The sequence below is a fragment of the Equus caballus genome, chromosome 2 (assembly GCF_041296265.1).
Source record: "Equus caballus isolate H_3958 breed thoroughbred chromosome 2, TB-T2T, whole genome shotgun sequence".
Lineage (NCBI taxonomy): Eukaryota > Metazoa > Chordata > Mammalia > Perissodactyla > Equidae > Equus > Equus caballus.
The window spans coordinates 119,517,988-119,545,662 of record NC_091685.1 but is presented as its reverse complement, the minus strand read 5'-3'; the positions used below and the strand labels follow the sequence as shown (position 1 = coordinate 119,545,662).

General features: G+C 37.4%; 1 protein-coding gene across 8 annotated transcripts in view; it reads right to left on the bottom strand.

The window, feature by feature from the left end:
• The window catches only part of ZGRF1 (zinc finger GRF-type containing 1), a 71,410-nt gene extending 43,741 nt beyond the window's left edge, over window positions 1-27,669 (bottom strand). For 2 of the 8 annotated variants that reach the window (XR_011436300.1, XM_023636728.2), the window contains exons 1-10: window positions 27,299-27,669; window positions 23,965-24,055; window positions 22,248-22,328; window positions 18,582-18,641; window positions 16,932-17,117; window positions 14,092-16,366; window positions 9,682-9,755; window positions 7,196-7,246; window positions 4,754-4,837; window positions 2,976-3,161 (exon numbers count right to left, since the gene is read on the bottom strand). Coding sequence is in view for 7 of the 8 variants with exons in the window: in XM_023636728.2 (XP_023492496.1) it covers window positions 2,976-3,161; window positions 4,754-4,837; window positions 7,196-7,246; window positions 9,682-9,755; window positions 14,092-16,366; window positions 16,932-17,117; window positions 18,582-18,641; window positions 22,248-22,328; window positions 23,965-23,988 (3,021 nt within the window). In the remaining variant the exon portion in view is untranslated. The remainder of the gene's footprint in view (window positions 1-2,975; window positions 3,162-4,753; window positions 4,838-7,195; window positions 7,247-9,681; window positions 9,756-14,091; window positions 16,367-16,931; window positions 17,118-18,581; window positions 18,642-22,247; window positions 22,329-23,964; window positions 24,056-27,298) is intronic. The other 6 variants (XM_070259803.1, XM_070259805.1, XM_070259806.1 and 3 more) reach the window with 5 other exon arrangements.
• Between the last annotated feature and the right edge of the window lie 6 nt (window positions 27,670-27,675).

Below are 27,675 nucleotides of genomic sequence, written 5' to 3'. Positions count from 1 at the left end.
TCAATTCTTCTGACTCATATTTCTCACATCTTAACATCTTTGAAATAGGGATGTGCTGTAAAAGCGATGGCATTTTTACCTCTCTCTAGCACAGACAACAGTTGTGACATAGTTGTGATTGCCTGCGTTAAGTGCAATTACGTGAAAATTAGTCATACTGTTCATATAATCGCTTAAATATGAGTTTGTGCATTAATATTAGATATGTTAAATAATTTTGCTGTTTAAATGTCTTCAAAAAGATTACACTATGATTTAGCATTGGACAAAAAAGTATGTGTTCACAGAAAGGCAAGAAAACAAACCAGTGTGACACACAATAGAAATCTATGTCCAAACAAGTCTACAAGCCTTCTTTCAAAATAAATATAACATTAAAAATCTAAGTGAAGGTGAAAAAGTTCCAGAGATCTGTTTTATATCATTTTAAATACACTTCACTTTACTGAACTGTACACATAAAATGGTTAATGGCGCTGGCCCGGGGGCGCAGTGGTTAACTTCGCACGTTCCACTTCTCAGTGGTCTGGGGTTTGCCGGTTTGGATCCCGGGTGCGGACATGGCACCACTTGGAACACCACGTCGTGGTAGGTGTCCCACATATAAAGTAGAGGAAGATGGGCACGGATGTTAGCTCAGGGCCAGGCTTCCTTAGCAAAAAAGAGGAGGACCGGCAGTAGTTAGCTCAGGGCTAATCTTCCTCAAAAAAAATTAAAAAATAAAATAAATAAATAAATAAATAAAAATGGTTAAGATATACATAAAATTGCAAATTTTATGTGTTTTTTAGCACAATAAAAGAAAATTTTTTAAAATAAAAAAGCCTAAGTGATGAAGCATTGTCTAATGTTAACTGACTGCTCTTCTCTCTTGATATATAATATAATGGTGCTTCTTATAATCAGCAATAGTATCTTAGAAATTGATGAAATACAGAATATTTTGTAAAGTTCAGAGACTGCTATGTGCAAGTAAACTGTCAAACTCACTCCAAAATCTCTTATCTCTGTGGTGGGTCTAGCCATTTTGCCCTAGAACATTTTTTATAAACTCAGGATATAAAACATGACCATACTGATGTACGTAAAATAATTAGAAATAAAATGAATGAATGGACCTGAGTTTCTTTTTAAATGTGGAGAACCTCTCAAAAAACACAGGAAATGAGAAACAGAAACATCTTTTATCTTTGATGAAACCAGGAAACAATGGTAACCCTGAATTACAATACAATATTACAAGGATGGGGAAAGAGCATACACTTGGCAATATGGAAGAAAAATCAAACCAAAGTACCTACTACAAGAGCCCCAATAAGAAGTAAACTGATTGGGGGCCAGCCCATGGCCTAGTGGTTAAGATCAACATGCTCCACTTCAGCGGCCCAGGTTTGGTTCCTGGCCATGGACCTACACCACTTGTCAGCAGCCATGCTGTGGCAGCGGGTCACATACAAAAAAAGGAAGATTGGCACAGGTGTTAGCTCAGGGCGAATCTTCCTCAGCAAAAAGAGGAAGTTTGGCAACAGATGTTAGCTCAGGGTGAATCTTCCTCACCAAAAAACCCCCCAAAACAACAAAAAATTATAAACTTCCATTCGTCAAGAGGCATCATTAAGAGTGAGAGATAAGTCAGAGCTGGGGAAGATATTTGCAAAGTATACAAGTTACAACGAGTATATATCCAAAATATAAAGAATTCCAAAAATCAATTAAAAAGACAAGCACACAAATTAAAAACTGAGGAAGAATCCTGAACAAACATTTCATCAAAGAGGATACAGGGAAGGCCAATAAGCATATAAAAACGTCCCAATCTCATTGTTAGACAGGAAAATGCAAATTAAAACCACAGTGAAATACCACTACACACCCAGCAGAATAGCTAAAATTCAAAACAAAAAACTGTCAGCACCAAGTATTGAAGACGTAGAGTGATGGGGACGAGAACCGTAAACTGTAACCACCACTTTGGAAAGCACTTTGGCATCATCCACTAAAAGTAAAGATGGGCCTATCTGGTGACTGCTAGGAAGTATACCTAACAGAAGTGTGTCCTGTGTGTACACATTCATGACAGTACACGAATGTTCACAGCAACACTATCTGTAATAGCCCCCGAATGCAAACACCCCAGACAACTGAAGAACGGATAAACGGGGCCATATTCATACAGTGGAATACTACACTAGCAAAGAAAACGAAAAACTACAGCCACAGGCAACAACACGGATGAATTTCAAAACTGCAATACTGAATGAAAGAAGCCAGACACAAAAAATACACTGTGTATTACTTTATTTATACAAAGTTTTAAAAGCAAAACTAATATTTGGTGCTCTAAGTCAAGAGAGTGGTTATCTTTGAGGAGAATGGAAGGGGCACTGACTGAAAGGGGGCAGAAGGGGGACATCTGGAATGCCGGTAATACTGTTTCCTAAGGGTGGAGGTTACATGGGTGTGTTCACTTTGTGGTAAATATTGAGCTGTGCACTTATTCTGTATGTGCTTTATGCTTTAATACAAAAGAAAAAAATTTAAAATCTCTTTAACAGATACTATTTCAAATACGTGTATATCATTCTGTCTCCATGACCTCTATTTCATAGTAATGAGAGGTACTTGGGGCCATACTTGGGGGGGTGGGGGAGGAATATTAGAGGGAAAAAAACCTACTAGCTGTGAATCATATTTTCTGTATGTAATCTGCCTATCTGCTCTTGTCATGAATTCCTAGTCTTCCCTGAAGGGAAAAGCAATCGTTTAAATTCCTGATCCTAAAAAGGCAGCAAATCTCTCAAATAAAACATTTTTGCCTTATTTAGTTTGATTTGAGATATTATACTTCTTGTCAATTTACTAAATTCCTTTTTAAGTTACAACTGTGCAAAGATTTAAATATACTCTCTTTAAAAAGTTTAGTATTGACATAAAGAAAATGACTTGGCAAGATGTAACTATGGAAATATTTTTACCTGCAAGAAGTCAATCTGCATACAAGTGCTAGGCAACTTTGATGTCAAAAAACAAGTGTCCGTCATGCAGCTGCCATACCCAGCACTCTCTGGAAACTGACTGTGTTCTAGCTGGGAGCTGTGTCCTCTGACCAGCACAGCACTAGTAGCTGATCCCTTTACTTGGTGCCCTTGAAACTCAACAGGCTACAGGTAAATTATTAAAAATGAGTATTGCATAAGTATATATTGACATATATAATCACGATGTAGATACACATAGAAAATAATACATAATTCAGCTTTCTGTTAAATATTACTTAATGTAAGTAATTACGAAGGGATTAATACTGAAAACCAGGAAATACTCCTATTATCCTAAAACATATGTTAAGGGTAGCTAATTTAAACTGTATTGATTTAACTGAATTCAAGTTCAACATTAATAAGTATGATTTTTTTTTATTATGAGCATAAAAAGTGTAGTAATAATGGATTGATTAAGCCAGAAAGACACAGTTGCTCCTTTCTCTATGCTTCCACTGTCCATGACACAACTTTCCATTACAGACAGCACATACACCATGACGTCTTCTTCTCTGTCTACTAACTGCTCTGTAAGCTCCTTGCGGGCAGAGACCTTTCTGTTTCATCAGGGCAGCACCAGCATTTAACATGTGCTCGGCATACAGGAGGCCATCAATAAACACATAACAGGGAGGGACAAAAGGGAAGGAGCACAGGAAGCATTCGCCTTGGTTTAAGGGTTTCGTAAACTATTGGGCTTAACACAAGAGGGCTGGCGGGCTCTCTGCCTCCCCAAAGACATGATCCCACTGCTCGGAGAACAAAGGCCTAAGGGTTCACACAGAAGTGTGACTCAGAGAGGTGCTCTCATCCCCTCAGAGACTTGGTCTGCTTTCGGGTGGCAAATGGCGTTCTCTGCTGCCCCCTTGAGGGTTCTAGGATTTTTACTCCACACAAGGTAACAAAGCCGACCCAAAATGCGGAAAAATAAGATTGCTAATAGAGCTAAAGGAATGTACATGAAGCATGCATTTATTGCTAAATGATAAATTAACAGAATGACAAGAATATAAATCTGAATATTATTTATTTAAAAACGAAGATTCTAAATCACACATTTGAAAGGAAAATCAAATCTAAAACGTCCTCTATACAGGACTTTTGTTGAAAATATTATGCTGAATTTTAAAACATACACATTTCAATAAAAAAAGTCTCAACTCGTAAAGACTCTGTATATTTCTGATTTGTTTGATGGGGAATACACATTCTCCACAAGCAAACAGATGCCTTGTTTCCTAAGTTTCTATGTAGATCTTTTCCAAAGGTCTGTTGGGTTTTAGGAATAGAATCACTATTTACAAAAGCCATCCATTTATGTGTTGTTGTCTCTATCCATTTTCCATGTGGAGCAGGTAGCACTACCGCGAGCTCGGGTTACATGTGCTTCTAAACTTCCAGGCAGAGGGAGAAGTGTGGAGTAGACGATAGTAAGTTAAAGGCTATAAAGAGCTTCAGCTTGTCCTCCACAGAACATTCATTAACTGTGCTTTACACATCTTCGTGTCCAAGCCCTGGGGCATCTATGTATATACACTGCATTACTAGTTCATTGCTGACAGAGAGAAGGCTCAACGCCAAGTTTCTCTTGTTCTTAACACCAGGTCAATACATTCTGCTCACTCACCTTCTGCCTATGAACTCTGATAGTCGTATAAAAACAGCAGGAAAACACAAGGGGGTAGAAAATCAATGCTCTTCACAAATTTTACCTTAGGGTCGCAGGTTTTTCTCTCTGTTTGTTTAGGAATAACAGCCAGAAAAGCAGTCTCTTCTTCACTTCCCAAGGAAAAGAACTAGAATACAATGTCAATAAGTGTGTTAGCTAAAACAGTTCTGTAGGTGGTTCATGAATTTCCTGGGAAAATGCTCCCAGAACTTAAAGCCATGTTTGTCCTTTGAAGACAGACTTGCTATCTCCATCTTGCTTCTCTCCACACACACATATAAGAAGCTACCCTGGCAAAGCAGTTCTCCAGCACATAAGGTAGTAAGCTAATCAATGTAAAACGCAGTATGTTAGAAAATAAGAATTCTAAAATGTCAATTGAATCTTTTAACACTAGAAAAATTGTTGGGTACATAATAAATCACCCATCAAACCTAATGCTTATGTTAATGCAGATTATTTAATTCAAAAATTAGTATGAAACCAAAGGAAAAATTGTAAACAGTGTAACAGTGTATTTAAAGAATGATGGAGGCAGCCCCCGTGGCTGAGTGGTTAAGTTCGTGCACTCCGCTTCGGCAGCCCACGGTTTCGCCAGTTCGGATCCTGGGAGCAGACATGGCACCACCCATCAAGCCATGCTGAGGCAGCGTCCCAAATGCCACAACCAAAAAGACCCACAACTAAAAACACACAACTATGTACCAGGGTGCTTTGGGGAGAAAAAGGAAATATAAAATCTTTAAAAAAAAATTTAAAAAATAAAGAATGAATCATCTTCTAGCAACCATAAAACAGAAGATATAGACAACAGTAGCTACTCATTTTTAGTTCAAGTGACTACATAAAATAACCATAACTTCTAATATCAATTGGACAGACTTAGAACTGAATTCAACTGCAGAAAACAATTTTTTTTATGTTTAAAAAATGTAGAGAGGGGCCGGCCCAGTGGTGCAGTGGTTAAGTGCGCACATTCCGCTTCAGCAGCCTGGGGTTTGCCAGTTCGGATCCTGGGTATGGACCTGGCACCGCTTGGCAAGCCATGCTGTGGCAGGCATCCCACATATAAAGTAGAGGAAGATGGGCACAGATGTTAGCTCAGGGCCAGTCTTCCTCAGCAAAAAGAGGAGGATTGGAGGCAGACGTTAGCTCAGGGATAATCTTCCTCAAAAAAAAAAAAAAGAAAAGAAAAAATCTCAATAGACAGAAGAGGTAAAGCAGTATATTTCTTTAAATAATGGTCACCTTCCTTTAATAACACTATATATAAGCCAACAAAGTAGCTCTTGAAAACATTCAACTCATATTTTAGAATTAGAATTTTCTCATATGGTGAGTTTAAAAAATCAATTAGCATAGTACCTTCTCTGCTGGAACAGCTCCTTGGCTATGTGTAGCTAATTATACTTACAGAAATAAGGTGGAGGTGGCATTATGTGTATCCTGAAAGAGCACCCTAACTTTAAAGTTTTGAAAGTTCCTCTTATCACTAATGTATGTGAAGAAGTTGTCTCTGAGTTGTAGTAAGAAAGTCATTAAAACACACAAATATACTCGTATAATAATGCCAAAAAGATTTAAATAACTTTTTTGAGAAAGATTTTAAGACCTTTTTTATTACTGTGAAATTACAACAGGTTTTTTTTTTTTTTTTTGAGGAAGATTAGCCCTGAGCTAACATCTGCTGCCAATCCTCCTTTTTGTGAAGGAAGACTGGCCCTGACCTAACATCCGTGCCCATCTTCCTCTACTTTATATGCGGGACACCCGCCACAGCATGGATTGCCAAGCGGTGCCATGTCTGCACCCAGGATCGGAAGTGGCAAACCCTGGGCCGCCGAAGCAGAACTTGCACACTTAACCAGTGAGCCACAAGGCCATCCCTCAACAGATTTTTTTAAAATATGTTTATTTGACATTATATGACATTTATTTTAAATGGTAACTCACTCTGGAGGAAAAAACAATGATAATATTTATTTACAGGTTATACTTTGTGATAATTATACTTGAAAAAGTTTAAACCCTATCTTTTTCAAGTGAAAGAAAAACAGTAAGATTGTGATCATTTGTAAGCTAAATTATGCAGTTGCTGATTGTTTATCATTTTATACATTTGATCTTATTATATAAGGGTGAAAAATGGTTGAGCCATCACAAAATGGATTTTGTTTTGTTTTGTTCTCTTTTAGGCAATAGAGCTTCACATGCAGCTGCAATTGTCAATGACAATTCTTGTATTAGGTAATGCTTATAAATTTGCAAAGTTAGCTTTATGATAAAAGATTTGCTATTTAAGCAAATCCTATTGACCACACAAGACATTTATACAAAAGACAGCAGGCCCATCTAAATGAATATAAAGGGGTAACTAGTTACAAATGAGTTTGAAAACTGACAAAATACAAACATAAAATTATATGCCATACCTATATATACAAATATAATTTCTGGCTACTTTACATTTTAAAAGTTAACTCACCTGCAAAGACTGTAGTGGTTCACTTTGTTCAACTTCATTTTCTTTCATAATCTTAGAAACAGAACATTAATATAAGGTAAACCAAAAGACAATAGTAAGTTACAAAAGAAAATATAAATTTCTATTAGACATAAGAAATCTAAGAACACCATCACTAATAATCAAAGAAATAAAAACTAAATGTTGATTAAACACTATTTTCACTTAGCAAGAATTTAAAAAGATCTTAACAGTACTGGTGAATATGAAGTGAAATAAATATTCACGTTGTAAAACCGTAAGATTTTTAGATTTGACGATATACATCAAGGACCTAAGAAAGTTGTTCTTAGCCTTTCAAGATATCACTTCCACTTCTGGGAATCAAATCTAAGGAAATAACTTAAAATGTAAACAATGATTTATGTGCAAAACATTTACTAAACTTTTATTTATAATAGCAAAATCCTGGAAATGATCTAAATGTTCAAAATAGGGAACTGTTTGTCCAAAGCATAGGATATCAATAGGATGGAATGGCAAATAACCTTTAAAAGATATATTTAAGGAAAAATATTTTTTTAGGCAAATTTTTAATAACGTGAGGAAAGACAATGTGTTATTAAGGGGAAAGGATAAAAAACTATTTGTACACGTCAATCTAACCATATTTTTTTAAGCAGGCCCAAAAAGGCTGAAAATGTTAATAATAATTTTGTCTGGGTGGCAGGGTTTTTTTTATTTTTTTTCACTTTTTTCTGTATTTAAAAAAGGAGGGCTGGCTCGGTGGCGCAGCAGTTAAGTGCGCACGTTCCGCTTCTTGGCGGCCCAGGGTTTGCCGGTTGGGATCTCAGGTGCGGACATGGCACCTCTTGGCAAAAGCCGTGCTGTGGTAGGCGTCCTACGTATAAAGTAGAGGAAGATGGGCATGGATGTTAGCTCAGGGCCGGTCTTCCTTAGCAAAAAGAGGAAGAATGGCAGTAGCTAGCTCAGGGCTAATCTTCCTAAAAAAACAGGAAAAAAAATCAAGCTTATTAAGAGAAAAAAAAAGACTGGTAACACGGAAAATAGAGTAAGATACAAAATGGGGGCAAGTGAAACATTTCACTTTCTTTTCTTCCAAATATGTCCGCTAGAAAGAGCAGTGTCATATAATGAAAGAACTGTCCTTCCAAAATGCTGGTGGCATCCCCACTGAGAAACAGTAATCTAGATAACCTATTCTAGAACTTCAATTCATCCTACTTAGTACTATTATTTCTTATATTATTACCACGGTTCCCAAACTGTGCAAGTAGGTACTTTGGCGTGCCACAGAGAACTCAACAGGGGCTCCACAAGATGTTTTAAATTTGAGGGAACTATACAGTGTCACTCAACACCTGTTGGACAATGAATGAACTAATAGCTCAAGGCAGTTCAGTTTCAACATCAGATTTCATGTCATTTCTATCAATGACATCATATCTTTGTGAAGCTGGGTTTCTGAAAATTGCTATGATAAAAATTAATTACCATGCAAAAGTCAACGTGGAACAAGAAAACTAATCTATTCCAAGGTGTGAGAAGTTGTGCAGTGCCCAACAAGTGCACAAATTCCCTTAGTAACTGTATTTATTTAAAAATAAAATGCTTACAGTAGGGGCCAGCCCCATGGCTGAGTGGTTAAGTTCGTGCACTCTGCTTTGGCAGCCCAGGGTTTCACTGGATCGGATCCTGGGTGCGGACATGGCATCACTCATCAAGCCACGTTGAGGCAGCATGCCACATCTAGAAGGACCCACAACTAAAATATACAACTATGTACTGGGGGGATTTGGCGAGAAAAAGCAGAAAAAAAAACCCAAGATTGGCAACAGTTGTTAGCTCAGGTGCCAATCTTTAAAAAAAAAAAATGCTTACAGTAATCATTGCACAACATATACATATATCAAATGATTGTCATACACCTTAAACTGATATAATGTTATGTGTCAATTCTATTTCAATAAAACTAGAAAAAATAAAAATAAAATTCTTACTAAGTTACTATGACATAATACTTACTAAGTTGGGGGGGTTTTTTTGTTTTGCTGAGGACGATTCGTTGAGCTAACATCTGTTGCCAATCTTTCTCTTTTTGCTTAAGGAAGATTCATCCTGAGCTTACATTTGTGCCAATCTTCCTCTGTTTTCCACGTGGGCCACTGCCACAGCATAACTGCTAATGAGTAGAGTAGCTCCACACCTGGGAACCAAACCCGGGCCACCGAGGCAGAGCACACCCGACTTAACCAGTAGGCCACGGGGCCAGCCCATTAAGCTATTTAATACTACTAACTAGTTAATAAATGGAACTGCTAGGTATTTCTTTTGGCCAAGGGATGCAATGAAAAAATTACTGAGATACAAGGCAGGTCATGAACTGAGACAGCTTGGACTTTCTGTATTACTATAATCCCATTACAAATTACAGGACATTCTATATTGAAATAAAAGAATATACTGATAGAAAAAAATACATATACCTGTTGAGAAGCCTGGTTCAGATGAGGAGAGTTTGGTATAGCTTGTGAAACAACTGTAGGCAACAGTTTCCTAGCTATAATGGAGAAAATCAAATGATCTTATTCATAAAGACAGCAGTGATCTAAAATTTTTTTGAACATTTCTAAAACTGACTGAAACAAGGAATACAACTTAAATTTTAAGATGAGGCAAAGTCTTGAAATTGCTGAATCTGGATTGTGGGTATCTGAGGATTCATTGTAGTATTAGCTCTGTGTTTGTTCAAACATTTTCACAATAAAAATTCAAAAAAAAAAAGAAAGCCTCGTGGCTGGCCCAGTGGCAAAGTGGTTAAGTTCAAGTGTTCGGCTTTGGTGCCCAGGCTCGCAGTTTTGGATCCCAGGCGCAGACCTAGCACCGCTCACCAAGCCATGCTGTGGCAGCATCCCACAGAAAAGAGGAAGATTGGCACAGATGTTAGCTCAGGGCCAATCCTGCTCACAAACAAAAAAAAAAGGAAAGCCTTTTTGATTACTTTCTAAGTCAACATTAGGAATGCTTCCTTTGCTTTTTCTTTTTTTTAAACTAATTAAAAAATAAATACTGAGTCAACAGCTAACAGCCTATACTAGAAATGCTAAAAATGAAATATAAACTGTTAGTAGCAAAAAAGCCAAGACCACCATTACACTGCTGCTGTGTGCAAACATGGAAAAGGAAAAAGCACTTAATGCTATTTCTGAGTCTTTCTTAAATCCATTTGACTACGGTTTGGGGAAAAAACTTCAATTTATTTTCTAAGCACAGCATGCCAGGCGCTGGGGAAAAAGCAGAAAGGGAGGCCCACAGAAGATAAACCAGATAAACTGCTTCCTCAAACAGAAAGAGGAAAACTGGCAACAGATGTAAGCTCAGGGCCAATCTTCCTCACCAAAAAAATAAATAAATAAAAATAAGTGGATTTGGAAACTTCATGTTGTTCTAAAAATAGCTTTAAAAAGGCACTGAATGAAAATTGGTGTTTTTTCCTTTCTTGCCTTTACTCAAGAAAAAAAATTCTAAATTAATATTTCTAAGATATATTCAATGATCTCACAAAAACTTGAACATACTTGAGAAAACGGGTATTTTTGCTGAGGAAGCGTCACCCTGAGCTAACATCTGTGCCAATCTTCCTCCACTTTATGTGTAGGATGCCCGTCACAGCGTGGCTGATGAGTGGTGCTAGGTCCACACCCTGGGATCCAAACCTGTGAACCCAGGTCACTAAAGCAGAGTGAGAACTTAACTACTACACCACGGGGCTGGCCCCGAGAAAATGTTTTGTAACACTTTCACACATCCTAAATTCGTTGGAAAACTGATTCTTCTCTAATTCGGTATTAAACTACATGAAGTCATTTCCTATATCCCAATAAACAGATTCAATTTTCTCAGATTGTTTCAAGAAAACCAACTTAATCCTTCCTAGAGAAATATACTTCTATCAGAAAACAAATACAGTTAATCCACATTACTCACAGATTCCGCCTATTAGCTAAAATTTATTCGGAACCTTCAAATCCATATCCTGTTTCTGAGGTCATTCGCAGACACACAGAGCTACAAAAAACGAGTTGCCTGACACACACATTCCCAGCTGAGGGAGAACAAGGCGACACTGCTTTCCTGAGCTCTCATACTCTAAGCAAGTATCCTTTTCCTGGCCTATTTAGTACATTTTTTTGTGCTTTGGGGCTTTTTGTTGGTGACTCTGCCATTTAAAATGCTCCCTAAGCACAGTGCTGTCTGGTGTTCCTAAGTGCGAGAAGGCTGTGAGGCCCCTTATGGAGAAAGGATGTGTATGAGATGACTTTCTCTCAGGCAGGAGGTGTATGCTGTTGGCCGTGAGCTCAATGTTAACGAATCAACAATATATATCAAATGAGGTCTTTAAATAGAAACACACATAAAACAAGGTTTAGTACTGATTGGTTGATAAAAATGTTCTGACCAGAAGTTTGAAGGAAATGAACTCTGTACTTCCCCAAAAAGCAATGGCTCACAGTTCACTAGTTCGGTGTTTGTGGTGACTCTACAGAACATAACAACCGCAAATAATGAGAATCAACTGTAACCCTCTTTTCCAACTTGACAAGAAAAGAGTAGATTTCCCAAAACCAGATTCTATAATTTCTAAATTTTCATGTTATGAATCTATATCCTTATACGACAATACATAGTTATACTACCCATACTTGTTTTTCATTAAAGTTTTTTCCTTATTTTTAATTTTTAGAAAATAAACTGTAAGAACTACCATAAAATTTAACATTTTAAAGAAACATTTTAGTAGGCACAATAATTTATTCTTTTTTTTTCAGGAATCCCTTGAGATATTCAAATAAGAGTTCAATTTTAACTTTTCTTTGCAAGTAGCATCAAGTACATTCTTCATTCACATTTGTAAGTATATAATATTTACTATATTTACTAATGTGTTTATACTATCCTTTTTCTTTTTAAAAATGCTGTTGGCAACATACCATAAGCAAAGTCAAAAGACTTACTGACAACTGAAAGAAAATATTTGCAACATTTTTCATAGATAAAGGGCTAAGATCTCCAATATTTAAAGAACTTACAAATCAAGAAGAACAAAAAGACCAACAGCCAATAAAAAACTGGACAAAAGCGTAGAACAGACAGTTCACGAAAAAACGTACAGAAACGATGCTGAAACATATGGAAAGATGCTCAATTTCATTGGCAATAATAGAAATATAAATTTAAAATACCCTGAAATGCCATTTCTCATCTATTAGATTGGTAAAAATTCAAAAGCGTGGCAACATACTCTGTTGGCAAGGTTGTGGAGAAGCAGGCACCCTCACACATTACTAGTGGGAGTTAGAAATGGCGGGAACTTTGAAGTGTCTAGTAAAGCCACACATTTACCCAGCAACCCTACTGCTAGGAATGTGCCTTGAAGACACACCTCCAACAATACGCAAAGGCCCATATATGTATACAGATATAGATACATAAGGTTACTTATTGTCACATTATTTGTAATAGCAAAATATTGGAGATTGGTTGCATAAATGATGATTCATCTACAGAGTGGATTATCACACAACTGTAAACAAATAAAATGAGGATGTGTCCTATGAACTACAATGAAGTGATTTCCAGGATTATTATTATTATTATTAAGAGAAAAGAAGGAAGGAGCTAAAAAATGTACAGAGTATGGTGCCTTTGTTGAATAAGAGGAAATAAGAATTTATACATGGAGTTTTTTTTTTTTAAAGATTGGCAGCTGAGCTAACAACTGTTGCCAATCTTCTTTTTTTTTTTCCCCTGCTTTTTCTTCCCTGAATCCCGAGTACATAGCTGTGTATTTTAGTTGTGGGTCGCTCTAGTTGTGGCATGTGGGACGCTGCCTCAACACGGCCTGACTAGCGGTGCCATGTCCGCACCCAGGGTCCAAATCAGCTAAACCCTGGGCTGCTGAAGCGGAGCGCACGAACTTCACCACTCAGCCAAGGTGCCGGCCCCCTGGAGATATTTATTTTTGCAAAAAGAAACACAGTTATGATATACTGGTTACCTGCAGCAGGTAGGTAGAAACAGGGCATCTGAGCACATGTTTTTATATAGCTTTGACTTTTGAACTAGGTTAATATTTTACACAGTCAGAAATAAAAATAAATCAAAAAGGATGGGCAAAAAAGCCCTCATACTGAATATAAACAATGAACTTAACTATATTTAAATCAAATGATAACATAATCACACTAAAGAAAAAAAACGTAACCCAAGTTTTTTGAACATACTACTCTATCTAGCTGTATACTCTGAGTAGGATATATTCTAAAAACAAGCCAAAAAAAAACCAGCAAAGGATCTGTGAACTTTACGAATTTGTAAGTTTTTTGCTGGTAGTGATATGGATGTAACAATTTAGAAACTGTTTGGTGTATATCATAGAACTGAAGTAAATATACTGATGCTGGGAACCAGGGCCCTCTCTCACTGTGGGAGTAAAGAAACACAGTTACCGAATGGAGGAGAGAGGAAGAATCCTGTGGCTTAGAATTGCAATTGGAGATATCAATATGAACTAACGATTTTTTTTAAAAAAAGTACATCCTAGCATGTATCCAAAAACATAGGATAAGAATGGATTATAATACACACACACACATTTGCTTATATGTACTTATATATGTTTATATATGCATGGGATATTTCTAGAAAGATACGCTGGAAGTGGACTAAGGGACTGTGATAGGAAGGATATTATCCTCTATTAGAACTGATTTTACCAAGTACATGGTAAAATCCCATTTAAATACTATGCAATTCTTTAACACAGCCTCCAAAGCAAATATCTTCTTATCCTTTCAGCTACAAGAGAACAATCCAAAACACCATGCAGTTCTCACCTTCGGGACTGCTATCCGGCGCATACGTCTGCAGAGTTTCCTGTTGCTTAAAGGTAGTATTTTTCTTTTTCAATATTTCCAAGCCTTCTAAAGCTGTAGTGTGTTCAGACAAGGATTTTAAAAGCGAAATGTTATTTACTAATCCAGAAAGTTCTGAAGAATTTCTAGGACTATTCCAGTATTGTTTGCTTTCTCCAGCAGTGTCTACTTCAATATGGTCACCAGATAAACTTCTAATCCTCCCCAAATCTTCAGATTCAGGAATATGTGCTTCTGTGTCTTTGGAAATAGAATGCTTTTTTCCCAGAGGGTAAAACAAAGAATCAGAAACTAGAGAATTTGATTTATCAAGTGCAATACGTTCTTCAGAGTGATTCTGACTGGCACCCAAGAGTTGGATACTGATGTCACTGCTAGAGGTGGAGGGTAAAACCTGTTCATCATTTTTGTGTAAGTCGCCTACCATAATAAAGGGCTGCGGCTGAGCCTGTTCTGAAAATAGGTTATTTTCAGGAGTTTGATTAGTGGCTTTGTTTAAAAAATGAGGAATATGTAAACTTGTATTTATACCTTTAGGTTTATTTGGAAGTGAAACAAAATCATAGTTAATTCTGACCTTGGGGGTAGATTTACTCACATCCTCATTATTATTTATGTATACATCATCAGTCCACTCTAAAGATGAGTCAAAATTGCTTAATGTGTCACTACACTCCTCTATTTCTCTTCCAGTGTTTCCAGTTTCCCAAGGTCTTGTGTCAAAACCTACACAAATTTTACCACAAAAGTGTGACGGCAGAGCCTCTTCAACAGGAAACGCCTCTGTAGGTGTACTCCCACTAGACGCTGAGAGAGGCACACGTTCACTGTCAGCTTCTTCATGGCTCGTATCCTCACATCTCTTCCGAACACCTGAATTGCCATCATTAACCCAAGTTTCCCTTACCCAACCCTCTGAATCCTGGGAAATTTTATTGCTTTCCTGTGATTCCTCCTCAGTGTCACTGGTTTCAAAATTGTTCAGGTCAAAAGTCACCTCCACAAGTGGTTGTGTTACATTACTGACAGGTTCATGAATAGTAAGACTTTCATTGTCAGTATGACTTTTAGAAAACATGTCAGTCGTATTATCAGAGATCCTAGAAGTGCTATTTAGAGAAGATGCCACTTGCAGATGTTCACATTCTGGCAGATACGACACTGGTTGTTTACACCCCTCTTCTGGTGTTCCACATATATTTACCTCCTCAGCATTTTCTCTAATGAGAATTGACCCTTCTACACACATCTGGTCATTCTGATGAACAGGTATTTTATCATTTTCCTGAATGTCTGATCCTGATAAGTCGTCACTTTCTACATTGCTACAGGAAACTGGTAAGCTGTTGCTTTCACAGAATGAAGGCGTTTCCAATGTTACTTCCTGATCCCAGGACTGATCATTATTATCTACTGGCTTGTCTTCATTATATTTTTTCCCCTTTTCAGCACATGTTTCAAAGAACTGTATCCTTTTTTGTACCAAAAGCTCTCTCAAATTTAAATTTATATTCTCTCCCTGGGACTTGGGTTTCCTTTCTCTACCATTTCCATCTTCAGCAGAAGAATGTGCAGCTGAACTCTGTGAGGATACATACATGGCCCACCGGCTTTTACTTCTCATGGTATTTTCTGATTGATGCTGGTGGTGTAACCTTTCTGTGCCCTTCACCTCAGCGCACTCTTCCCGTTCCACTAAGCACTTTGGTTTATTAGGAATGTTTATAGTTCCTTGTGGCTGTATCTGAGGGAAATGTTCTTTAATCTCAGAATTTAGTTCCTTACAAATACTAGTTGATTTGGACTTCAGAAGAGCTAATATCTGTGTTGTGCTTCTGATGTTTTGTGAAACCCCTAAACAGTGAGATGCCAAACTATCTCTTTTCATGGCCTCATTGGTCAGTAAAGAATCTGACTGCTTATTTACAGAACTCATAGGAGAACAAAAATAATTTTCTTCACACAGCATTTCTGGGTTAATCTTGAAGGATGGAATAGAGACAACTGAAGAAAAAGGTATGCCATTTCTCTCTCTGTTCTTGTAAGTGACAGTGTTCTCCGAGTCTGCTGGCATATTATTTATCTCTCTCTTGCCAACAGTAGAAAACAAAGAAGGTGAGCTGTAGACTGGAGAAAGGAAAGCAGGGCCAGGTTTCTTAGCCTCAAGTGATGCAGCTGATTCACCGTTCTCTGTAATAACCATTTTCTTTGGCACTTGACGTGGTCCTTGAAAACCCTAAAAATATTAAAATAAATATTAGCTGTTCCATTACCTATAAAGAAAATGTGAAAGAAACAGGCTAAAAAAAAAAAAAAGAAAAAGGAGTGTGTTTGTTTTGCACAGTAAAGTAATAACTAAGATATAAAGTTTGCTGGGGCTGGCGCCATGGCCGAGTGGTTAAGTTCGCGCGCTCCGCTGCAGGCGGCCCAGTGTTTCGTTGGTTTGAATCCTGGGTGCGGACATGGCACTGCTCATCAAACCACACTGAGGCAGCGTCCCACATGCCACAACTAGAAGGACCCAGAATGAAGAATATACAACTATGTACCAGGGGGCTTTGGGGAGAAAAAGGAAAAAAATAAAATCTTTAAAAAAAAAAAAAGATATAAAGTTTGCTAAGTTAAAAGGCAAACACTCATTTGTACTAAGAATTTCTAATCAGGGTTTACGTACTTTCTACCTAAGCATAGACTATGAAGTACCAATTTAATGACAGATTACAACAGCTTCACAATTCACTACTTCTTAAAACGATTTTATAAATACATATTGATTTATTATTTTCAACAGAGAAACTTACAGTAAACTTCCTTTTTAAACCAGCGGGCTGACATCCAAGGGACCGGCCAGAGGATATAAACCTCCTTGAGTTTAACTCTGGTGCTTCTTTAGTGACATCCTGTTTAACAGCGATGCTTCCAGCAACTTTAACCTCCTCAACAGTGATTAAGTATCGATCACTTTCTAAGTCATCTCCAGGCTTCACCTAAGTTGAAAAGAATAAATGTCAAAATCATATAAGTCTAATTATTTGATTATTTGTGTGTTCCAGTAAGGTCACCAGCACCAGCAAGACACAATGCATATTCAATAGTTGTTGAATGAATGAATGAATCAATCAATTCTTTATTTATTATGATGCACTAGTTAACTATCAACAAGCACAAAAAATGGTAATTGTTAACCAAACAAAAAAAAAGTCACTAATTTGTTTATTCAGCAATACATAGTGGAGACCTATATGAGGTCCTTCCTTATATGCTGGGGCTACAAAGGCAAGCAAGAAAACTGTGCCTCCTCTCAAGGAGTTCACTCAGAATCCATCCAACTAAATGAAATTTTTTAAATTAGAGCTATTAAGTATCAATTATATATCTTTATAAACTAATGCGAATTAGATACATACTCATAATTATCACAAATTAAATATTATTAGAAATTATTACAGTTGCTTAAACAGTCGTATTCCAAAAAACATTTTAATCACCTTAATTAACAAAATATAGCACTTGCCACCATCTTTGATGACAGTATAAAAATAAGATTATCAAGCTAGTTGATAATACAGAAATCTGTGTATATCACAGATACATGCTTAGTCTTTACTAACGAAATTATTTAAAATGAAATAATCACAGTTGTTACTCCCAATTAAACCTCTACTAAGACAGTGCTTCTCCCAAACCCTCTTTTAATAGATACAAAACTACCACAACCGCTATTAATGTCATATAAAATTTAAAAAGATTAAATACTATGACCAAAATCAACACAATGATAAGAAGAATATGCATTTTAACACTTTTAGAATCACTCTACTAAACTGCTAAGCACTTTACATAAGTTATTTCTAATTTTCAGACCAACCAAATAAAGTCCGTCTATGGTCTACACTTTACAGTAGAGAAGCTGGACAGAGAGGTTAGCTTAATTAGGAAGTATTTGAAAGTGGGAAATGAACCCAGAATGACCAATGCTTATATCCTTATTCTTTACACTAAAATATGCCTTTAGTTCCTTTTCCTGCTTTTTTCCAACAGGGGAAAAACACAGAATAAATATTTGAGAAAATATTTCAAATAGGAATAATTTCACAAAATATTTCCCACTGTAGTTCTCTGCCTACCAAAACCATGGAATAGAGTTAGACAACAGTCACTTCCTGGGTTCAAATCCCAGCCGTCCCACTGCAGCTCTGTGAGCTGGGCAAGTTACTTCACCTGTCTGCACTGCACTCCTCATGCATAAAAATCACACAGCTGTGTAAAGAATAAATGCAACAATATCTAAGAGCTTTCAGCAGAGGGTCTGGCTAATGATAAATATTCAATAAATACTAGCTGTAATTATAACTATTAGTACCATGACCATACTATTTAGCCATATTCATAAAGGAAGTAAAGAGATTTTTTCAAGAATACTTAAAAATAAGATAAAAACATTAAAATACCTCAAGGCACTTAAGAAATATACTATCCAAACAGCCTCCTTTGTCATCATATAAAATTGCCTATATTAAAACAAAATAAATGTTAAAAAGGAACAGAGCATAATTCTGCTTTTCTTAAACATCTTCACTAGCAAATCAAAAATTGTTTATAAGCAAATCATATAATGAAACAATTACCCACTTTAACTTAAACTAGAAAGTGTTTACTAAGCATCTATTCAGTCCCTGCAAGAAAGCAAAGGCATACACATAAAAAAATTCAAGAACTTAATCTCTACCAGGAGGATCTGGGAATTGAACTAGGAAGAAAAAAGAATTGGAATGCGTTAGAGGGGGCAAAACAGGAGACAAGATCAGTAAAGAGATTATTGCAATGATGTGGTATGTAGGACGGGGAGATGATTAGTGCCTTAAATAATTCATCAACCCTGGAATAAGACAACTGTTTACGAGGTATAATGAATAAAACTTGTTGATGAAAGGGATAAGGGAGAAAAAAGAAGCTAAAGTGATTATCACTTTCTGGCTTTCTTCTTGTGTCTCTCTAGCCATTTTTTCATAGCAGTTTCTTCACTAGCCCCTTAAATATTGCTGTTCCCATCACTTTAGAAAACAGTTGGGCAGTTCTTTAAAAGATTAAACATAGAGTTACCATATAATCCAGCAACTCTACTCCCAGGTGTATATACAGAGAAATGAAAACATATGTCTTCACAAAAACTTGCACACAAGTGTTCATAGCAGCATTATTTATAATAGCCAAAAAGTAGAAACAACTCAAATGTACATTAATTGATGAATGAATAAATATAATGGGATATAGCCATACAAAAGAATATTATTCAGCAATGAAAAGGAATAAAGTATTGATACATGCTTCAACATGGATGAACCTTGAAAATATGCTAAATGAAAGAAGTTAATTACAAAAGACCACATATTGTGTAATTCCATTCATGTAAAAGGTCCTGAAAAGGCAAATTATTGAGAAAGTAAGTAGATTAGTAGTTGCTTAGGGCTGGGAGTTGGCTACTGAGTAGTGACTGCTAACAGGTATGGGATTTCTTTTGGGGATGACAAAAATGTTCTAAAATTAGATTGTGGTGATAGTTGCAAAACTCTGTGAATATACTAAGAACCATTGAATTATATACTTTAAATGGATGAATTGAAAAGTGTGTGAGTTATATCTCAATAAAGCTGTTAGAGGGCCGGGCCCATCACCAAGTGGCTAAGTTCGGGTGCTCCGCTTAGGCAGCCCAGGTTTCACGGGTTCGGATCCTGGGCACGGACCTAGCACTGCTCATCAGGCCATGCTGAGGCGGCGTCCCACAGAGCACAATGAGAAGGACCCACAACTAAAATACACAACTATGTACTGGAGGGCTTTGGGGAGAAAAAGGAAAAATAAAAAATAAAATAAATAAAACTAAAAACCTTTAAAAAAAATAAGGTAAAAAATAAATAAAATAAAGCTGTTAAAAAAAATTGTTGCCTCCAAGGGTTCTTTTTCCCTCTATTCTTTACACTCTATATTGCCATCCTTTATCAGTCATGCTTCTGCTGAAATACTTCCAAAGTCTCCACAGCTCCCAAAGAATAAGAACAAAACTCCTTACAATGACCAATAAGGCCCACATAATACCTTTTATGTCCATTCTCACCCTTGCTCACTCTGCTCCTTGTCATTTGCCTAACCCACTAGACATACATATTCATTTACTGGTCTGTCTCCTCCATGTTATTACCACAAAGCAAGGGATTTATCTGTTTTGTTCCCTGCTGCATCCCCTAGAACAGTGGGTAACTCAGAACAGGTGCTCAAAAAATATTTGTTGAATAAAGGAATGAAGGAATCCACTCCAGGAGCTTCAATATCTCATCTAAATGCTAAGTATTTTCAATCTATATCAGTAGCCCAGAACTCTTTCCCAGATCCCTGTAGCCAATTACTTGAGTGTTTCTATGACACTACAAATTCGGTATGTTCAAAATTGAACTCAAAATCTTCACTTTTTCCCCTAAACTTGCTTTTCTTTTTGAGATATCCTAACTCAGCACCATAAGTATAATACTGAAACCCGGAAGTTACCCTAGATCCTCCTTGCCTTCATATCCAAGACCTTAAGATGCTATAATATTTTCACAATTTCTAATATTCTTTTCTTGCCATTGTCATTGCCAATGCCTGCTTGGTCAGACCACCATCACTTTTTGGCTACATTATTCTGTAGCCTCCCTATTATGACAGTCTTCCTAAATCCAATCTGACTTTCATCCTACATAACTTAAGAGTTATGTTAGACATTGCTTACCAAGTGAGCTCTCCAAAATAGAAACATGATAACGTCACTCTTCTGCTCCTAATTCTTCACTGGCTCCTCAGGCTGAGCTCACAAAGTCCTTTGTGATATGGCTCCTGCCTACTTCTTTAGCTGTCTATTCTACATTTCCCAGCACGGGCCCTTCATTCCAGCCATATTTAATTGCTTATAGTTCCCCAAAGTTTCCTACTGTTTCATACCTCCTTGTTGTTACAGCTATGACACCATCTTCAGCTCCCCTCCCTCCAACCTATCAATTTTGTTTACAAAACAAAACACTCCAAAAAAATTCTTCATCTGGAAAGACTTCTCTGAACCAGAGTCAGATTTTGATGTCTCACCTTTGTAATCTCATAGATCCCTAAGCATAACTCTGTACATATGATAATCCTTATGCTTAGATAAAACTCCCTTGAAGACAAAAACTACAATAACAGTTACCATTCACTGAATGCTTACAATGTGCCACGTACCTTGTTAAGGGGTTTACGTGTTTTCTCATTTAATCCTCAGGACAACTTTATGAAGTATCATTTCTCCCATTTTACAAAGAAGAGACTAGAGGCCTTGAGAAGCTAAATAACTTGCCGAGATTACACATCTAATAATTGAAGAGCACACAGGACCGAGTCCTAAGTAAAAACTTCAAGTTTGGGAAGAGAATGAGCACAAAGAAAATACTCAGAAGTGATGAGGAAGCAACATCAGGAGAGGGTGGTGTCACAGAAGTCAAACGAAGAAGAGGCATTGTGAAGAATGGGGGGGGCAAGAGTGCTCAACAGGGTCACGAGCAGTGATAAGAGGAGAACACTAAAATTTGGCAGATGGAGACGGTCACCATATCTAACAGAGTGAAATATCACCTAGTATATGATTCTCTCAAGACTGATAGGATCATATCACAACCAAAGGAAGAGATTCAAAGAAAATCAGAAAATAGAAGAGGAGAATTCTATACATAATTTCAGAAATCAGCAGCTTTTCTAAAGTGGTTTGTCAACTCTCTATGTACCATTTCACTATGAGCGTTATTGTGTTAGAAATATAGTTTAATAGGGAGATTTTTCTATGCAGTTAAACTCTTATTGCCTGCAAAGAAAAAATGGGTCAAAATGCCTAAAAGGTTTCATGGAAAATCTAATTTGAATTAAAAAAAATCAAAACAAATTAAATAATATTCACTGAACCTTTATAATGCACAAATTAATCACTGTGATATGGAAATCATTTAACAACTTCTGTTTTCACATAATGTCAACTTATGGTCACATCCAAAATTTTATTATCTACACAGTTTTCGTAATATTCAATCAAAAGGCAAGAACCAATACCTTAGACTTACTTTGTTTCCTAAGTGAGTAATCTTCAGAATTCCATCCTGCCACACTTTTGACTTCTTCATCTTTTGATGAGTATATAGTACCTAATTTCCAAAAGTACAAAAGTAAAGAAATGGTTTCTATTTATATGTATTAAGTGTTATACATTTTTATAACCTTCCTACGTATAAAAAATATTTAAGACATCTTTTATGGAAATAAAAGCAGATATCATAACAATAACAAGAAAACTTCAATAAAGAAAAACTGTGGGGGCCGGCCACTTGGCCAAGTGGTTGGGTTCATGTGCTCCCCTTTGGCAGCCCGGGGTTTTGCTGGTTCAGATCCTGGGTGTGGACATGGCACCACTCATCAGGCCATGCTGAGGTGGTGTCCCACATGGCACAACCGGAAGGACCTACAACTAGAATATATAACTATGTACTGGGGGGCTTTTGGGAGAAGAAAAAAACAAAAAAACAAAAAACTGGGGCCAGCCCTGTGGCATAGGGGTTAAGTTCGGCGTGCTCTGCTTCAGTGGCCTGGGTTCACAGGTTCCGACCCCAGGTGTGGACCTACACCACTAATCAGCCATGCTGTAGTGGTGTCCATATATAAAAGAGAGGAAGATGGGCACAGATGTTAGCTCAGGGCCACTCTCCCTCAAGCAAAAAGAGGAAGATTGGCAACAGATGTTAGCTCAGGGCCAATCTTCCTCACCAAAAAAAAGAAAGAAACTAGGTAGTACAAGGTAAAGGAGGGAAGAAGGAGAGGTAAAAATCTAAGGAAGAAACAGAAAAGTTAACTGAGCAACAGAAATAATTTTGAGCTTCCTAGTCATTCGTGGGAACAGAAAAAATGTGTTGGGTTACACAGTACTCATGATCTATGCAGTTCTCACAGTGTAGTCCAGAGACTCCTAGAGGTCCCCAGCACTTTGTCAGAGGTCTGTGAGGTCAAAACTATCTTCATCATGTTATTTGCCTTGTCATTCTCATTCCTTCAGGCAAGCATAGTGGAGCCTCCCAGGGTTACGTATGTGAAATATTACAAGATTCCATTTCAGACTGAAAGCAGAAGCACAACTGAGAACTAGCTGTCTTCTATTAAGTCAAATGTTAAAGCGATTTGCAAAAAGTGTATAGCAATGCTAGTCTTTTCAAAGTTTTTTTCTGTTATTATTTTGGAAAATGTAGCTATTTTCATTAAAAAATGTAATTTATGTTAAATGTAATGGGTTTTTTTGAATTAATAAATAAATACTTTTTAAATATCTGTTATAATTTCTCATATGAAAGACATCAATAGATAGAAGCCCCATAATCAAAAATTCTTTGGGGTCCTTAACAATTTTTAAGTGTATAACAGGGTCCTAAACAGACCAAACAGTTTAAGAACCACTGATCTAGACAGAAGAGGCATTCCAGTTCGTCAAGAGAAAGAAATTACTTCCTGGTGCCAAGCTTCCAAAGAATTTGTTCCAAAGAACTCTGTATAACAAACGTGAATAGTAGGCAAGAGATAGGGTTGCCAGATAAAATATAGGCCAACATTTGAGACATACATAATTAAACTAAAAAATTATTCAGCGTTTATCTAAAATTCAAATTTAACTGTGTCCTACTTTTAGGTTTTGTTTTTGGGTTTTTTGGGTAAATCTGGCAACCCTAGCAAGACATTTATGAAATGTGGAAGGAAGGAAAGAAGAAAAAAGGAAATAGTGAAAACTGGCAGACTTACGGTAAATTCTTGGCTTTCCATCATTTGTTCAGAATTTATAAACCAGTCTGGTCCAGAAAGTAATCAGTGCGTCTTCAACTATTTATACTACCTAAAATGAAAAATGACAAGGACTCTTCAACCCTCATGAAAAGAATAAGTATCAAATACAAGTTTTCCCCACAAACTCTTGACCAGAGAGAGGAATTGAAGAGTTCCAAGAGCACGTAACTAAAAAAGGAAGCACAGAGGTAATCAAATTATCTGCCCCTGAGGACACGAGAAAAGAGCGACACCACACTATGGAAAAAGAATTTGCCAAGTAGAGAAAACTAAGCAAAATATACAAAATAAGTATCACACTGCAAACATTTTTCCAGGTGCCATAATATGTATCAGAAACTGATTCACCCCCTCCCCCCATGTTTGGTTCCTTATAGAAAAAGCTGCAATTTTTTAAGTTTTCTGGGGGCTGGCCCAGTGGTGCAGTGGTTAAGTGTGCATGTTCTGCTTCAGCGGCCCGGGGTTCTCCAGTTCAGATCCTGGGTTCAGACAGGGCACCACTTGGCAAGCCATGCTGTAGTAGGTGTCCCACATGTAAAGTAGAGGAAGATGGGCACAGATGTTAGCTCAGGGCCAGTCTTCCTCAGCAAAAAAGAGGAGGATTGGCAGCAGATGTTAGCTCTGGGCTAATCTTCCTCAAAAAAAATAGTTTTCTGAATTGCTATGGTTACCACAAGATGGCCCCTTTGCGTTTTAAATTTTTCCTTTAACATCTTAAAGCCAATATACCAGAACATCTAGAACCAAATATACGTTCTAATACTTCTGCAAGGAAAAATCTTTTCAATATCCTTGCCACTAGTACTGTATTACCCTATGCTACTGGATAAAACTGTTATTGTGGGCAATTTTGGAAATCTAAAATCACTGATAGTGAATTGAAGAAGTAAACAGAGATGCCAAAGAAAATGATCACTTTTTTTCCTAAAGCAGTGGTTCCAAAGGTATGCTCTCTGCAGCAGCAGCAGCAGCATCACTTGGGAACTAGCCTGTGCTTTAACAAGCCCTGCGGGTGATAGGGATACATGCTCAAGGTTGAGAAGACGGCCCAAAAAGACCTGGGGGGATTCAAGAAAGCTGTAATTTGCAATTCTGGATTCAATTCCTCCTTGATACACATAAAATAGATAAAATAGGCCACCTACATAATATTTACAAATTACAAATATTTATTTAGCACTTACCACATGCCAGACATTATGCTAGGCTAAGGTAGTAAAATGAACAAAATATTATCCCCAATCTCAAGGAATTTTCGTATAACGGTGACAAACAGGAATTACAAGAAAATATGACAGGAATAAGCACAGGAGGGATACCCAACTCTATCTACTGCATTTCCGAAGGACGTAATGTCTAAGCTGTCCACTGAAATAACCATTAACCCAGGGAAGATGCCAGGGAAGGTATTTGCAAATATGAATCAATATGTACAAAGGCCTGTGGAAGACAAAGCAAGGCATGATCAAGGAACTCAAGTAGAACAGTTAAGGGGTCAAGTGTAAGACAGTGAGGAGTGAGAGATAAGACTGAAAAAGTGAGCAGTCATAGGATTCAGAGGGCCTTCTATGTTAGGCTGAATTGTCCCGACTTTCTATGAAGACTATAGGAAGCCATGGCAGGATTTGAAGCATAAGATTACATTATCTGACTTGGGTTTTACAAAGATTACTCTGGCTGTCACATGGAGAAAGCATGGGGTAAGGAGTAGGCAAATGAGATATGAATTAACGCCCCATGACATAGTTCACAGGAAAAGACCCAGACCTACAAAGGCATTGCCTTTCAGAAATATAATTCCCATATCCTATATCCCTCCCCTCCAGCCCACAGAAATTGTTAGATGCCTAATGAATGCCAAGAAGATAACAGAGAGGTCCAGCGAAACACATCATTCAGTGCTGTTGTTAGAGCAACTTGCTCCCAGCCACTCAGTGAGTTGGACATTCTCTCTATATAGATGAGACTACATGGTGCAGACACAGTGCTTGGCATGTGGCAGTTATTCATATTAGATCCTTTTAACAATAGCTATCATTTATTCTGTGTGATTATATGCTAGACACTGTTAAAATGCTTCAAACGCTTACGACTTTATGGTGTTGATACTATCTTCCATATTCATTTTACAAAAAATAAAACTAAGGTAATAGGTAAGTAATTTGCCCAAAATCATAAAGTAAATAAGTGGCAGATTCAGAATTGAAAACTAAGTTGCCTAAACTCTGGTGCTCATACTCACAAATACTACATTATATGACTATTTATTGAGTACCTACTACATCAAGGCAGGAATTGGACTAGATACTTTACATATAATATTCATCAGTCTCATAATCCTGAAGAGTAGATATTATCACCACAATTTACAGATTAGGAATCTGGTATTTACTAATTTAGGATTACTTACATGCTATTTAGGAATTGCAAAATACATTTCCCATTGTTTTTCTAAATTAGAGATAATACTTGTGAGATTTACAACTTCAAAAGACCTCCAAAAAAAAAGGAAAAGTTAACTGGATTTAAAAATATTTAGAAGAGCCCTAATTTCTACCTTCAAAGGAAAGTCAAAACGCCTTTCTTACCATTAAACAGGAAAAACGGTTTTAGCCAACAGCATCATATATTTAAGTGTGCAAGGATAAAACATTTTCTGAAAGTCTTCATCTATCCACATCTGTCAAACAATTCAAGCGCTGACTCACCTCTGAAAGGTAAAAGTTTAACGTGCCAAGAAAGTTTTAAAGTGGTGTGGAGACCTCAGATGTTCTGTGATAATTATATAATTACAGACAGACATACAGACCTCCACACATATATATACACACACATTATTCTGCTGCTTTATACATTTATGTATAAAATTAGGTGCTTTCATTAAAACGTGAGCCATTCTTCCCATTAGGTATGACGAGATGTTTTTGGTCCTTTTGTTTTGGAACAAGCAGGATCTTTCTCATCCCAAAGTGGTTCACAGGTCTAACAGTTTCTAGTCACGAACCCAAGATTGTGTTGAGACACCATTCAGTGCAAATAACTAAAAAGAAGCCCATATTTCATTTGCCAAGATTCTAATTACCATGACCCTGTGTAACCAAGTGACAATGAAGACTCGACCCTTTGTCAGTCATAAAAACAAACAGCAAAACCCTCTCTGGTCCTCACACGTATGCGGGAACCGCAAAGCAAGGGCTGGGAAAGTGGTGAAGACGAGGCACCACTTTCCACAGGGAGTCCGAGCCAGCTGTGACTGTCGCCACCCAATCCCGGTTCCACGCAGCACCCTTACCGGTCCGCTTCTGTCAGAGCACATTCTCTCGTCCTCTTGCCCCAAATCAGCTTCGCCGCCTCTCGCTAAAATCCCGCTGCCTATCCAGCCCCACTCTCCGGAAACCCCGAGAAAGAGTTCACTTCACTTTTCCACTGTACAAAATCCACTTTCGAATTTCCCCCGCGAAAGTCTGTGACGTCATTAACCCGCGACCGCAACCAGACCAGGACCCAATACTTAGCCCGCCCCCCCAGCGCCCCAGTCAAAACCGCCGTTTTCAAACCGCCAATCAAATTCTCCCCTGGCTGCGAGCCTCCTTGGCGGGCCGCGTTCTCCGATGCCCCGCCCCCGAGCCAGCCCACGCCTGTGACGTAAGCAACGGCGCACCGCCTCCG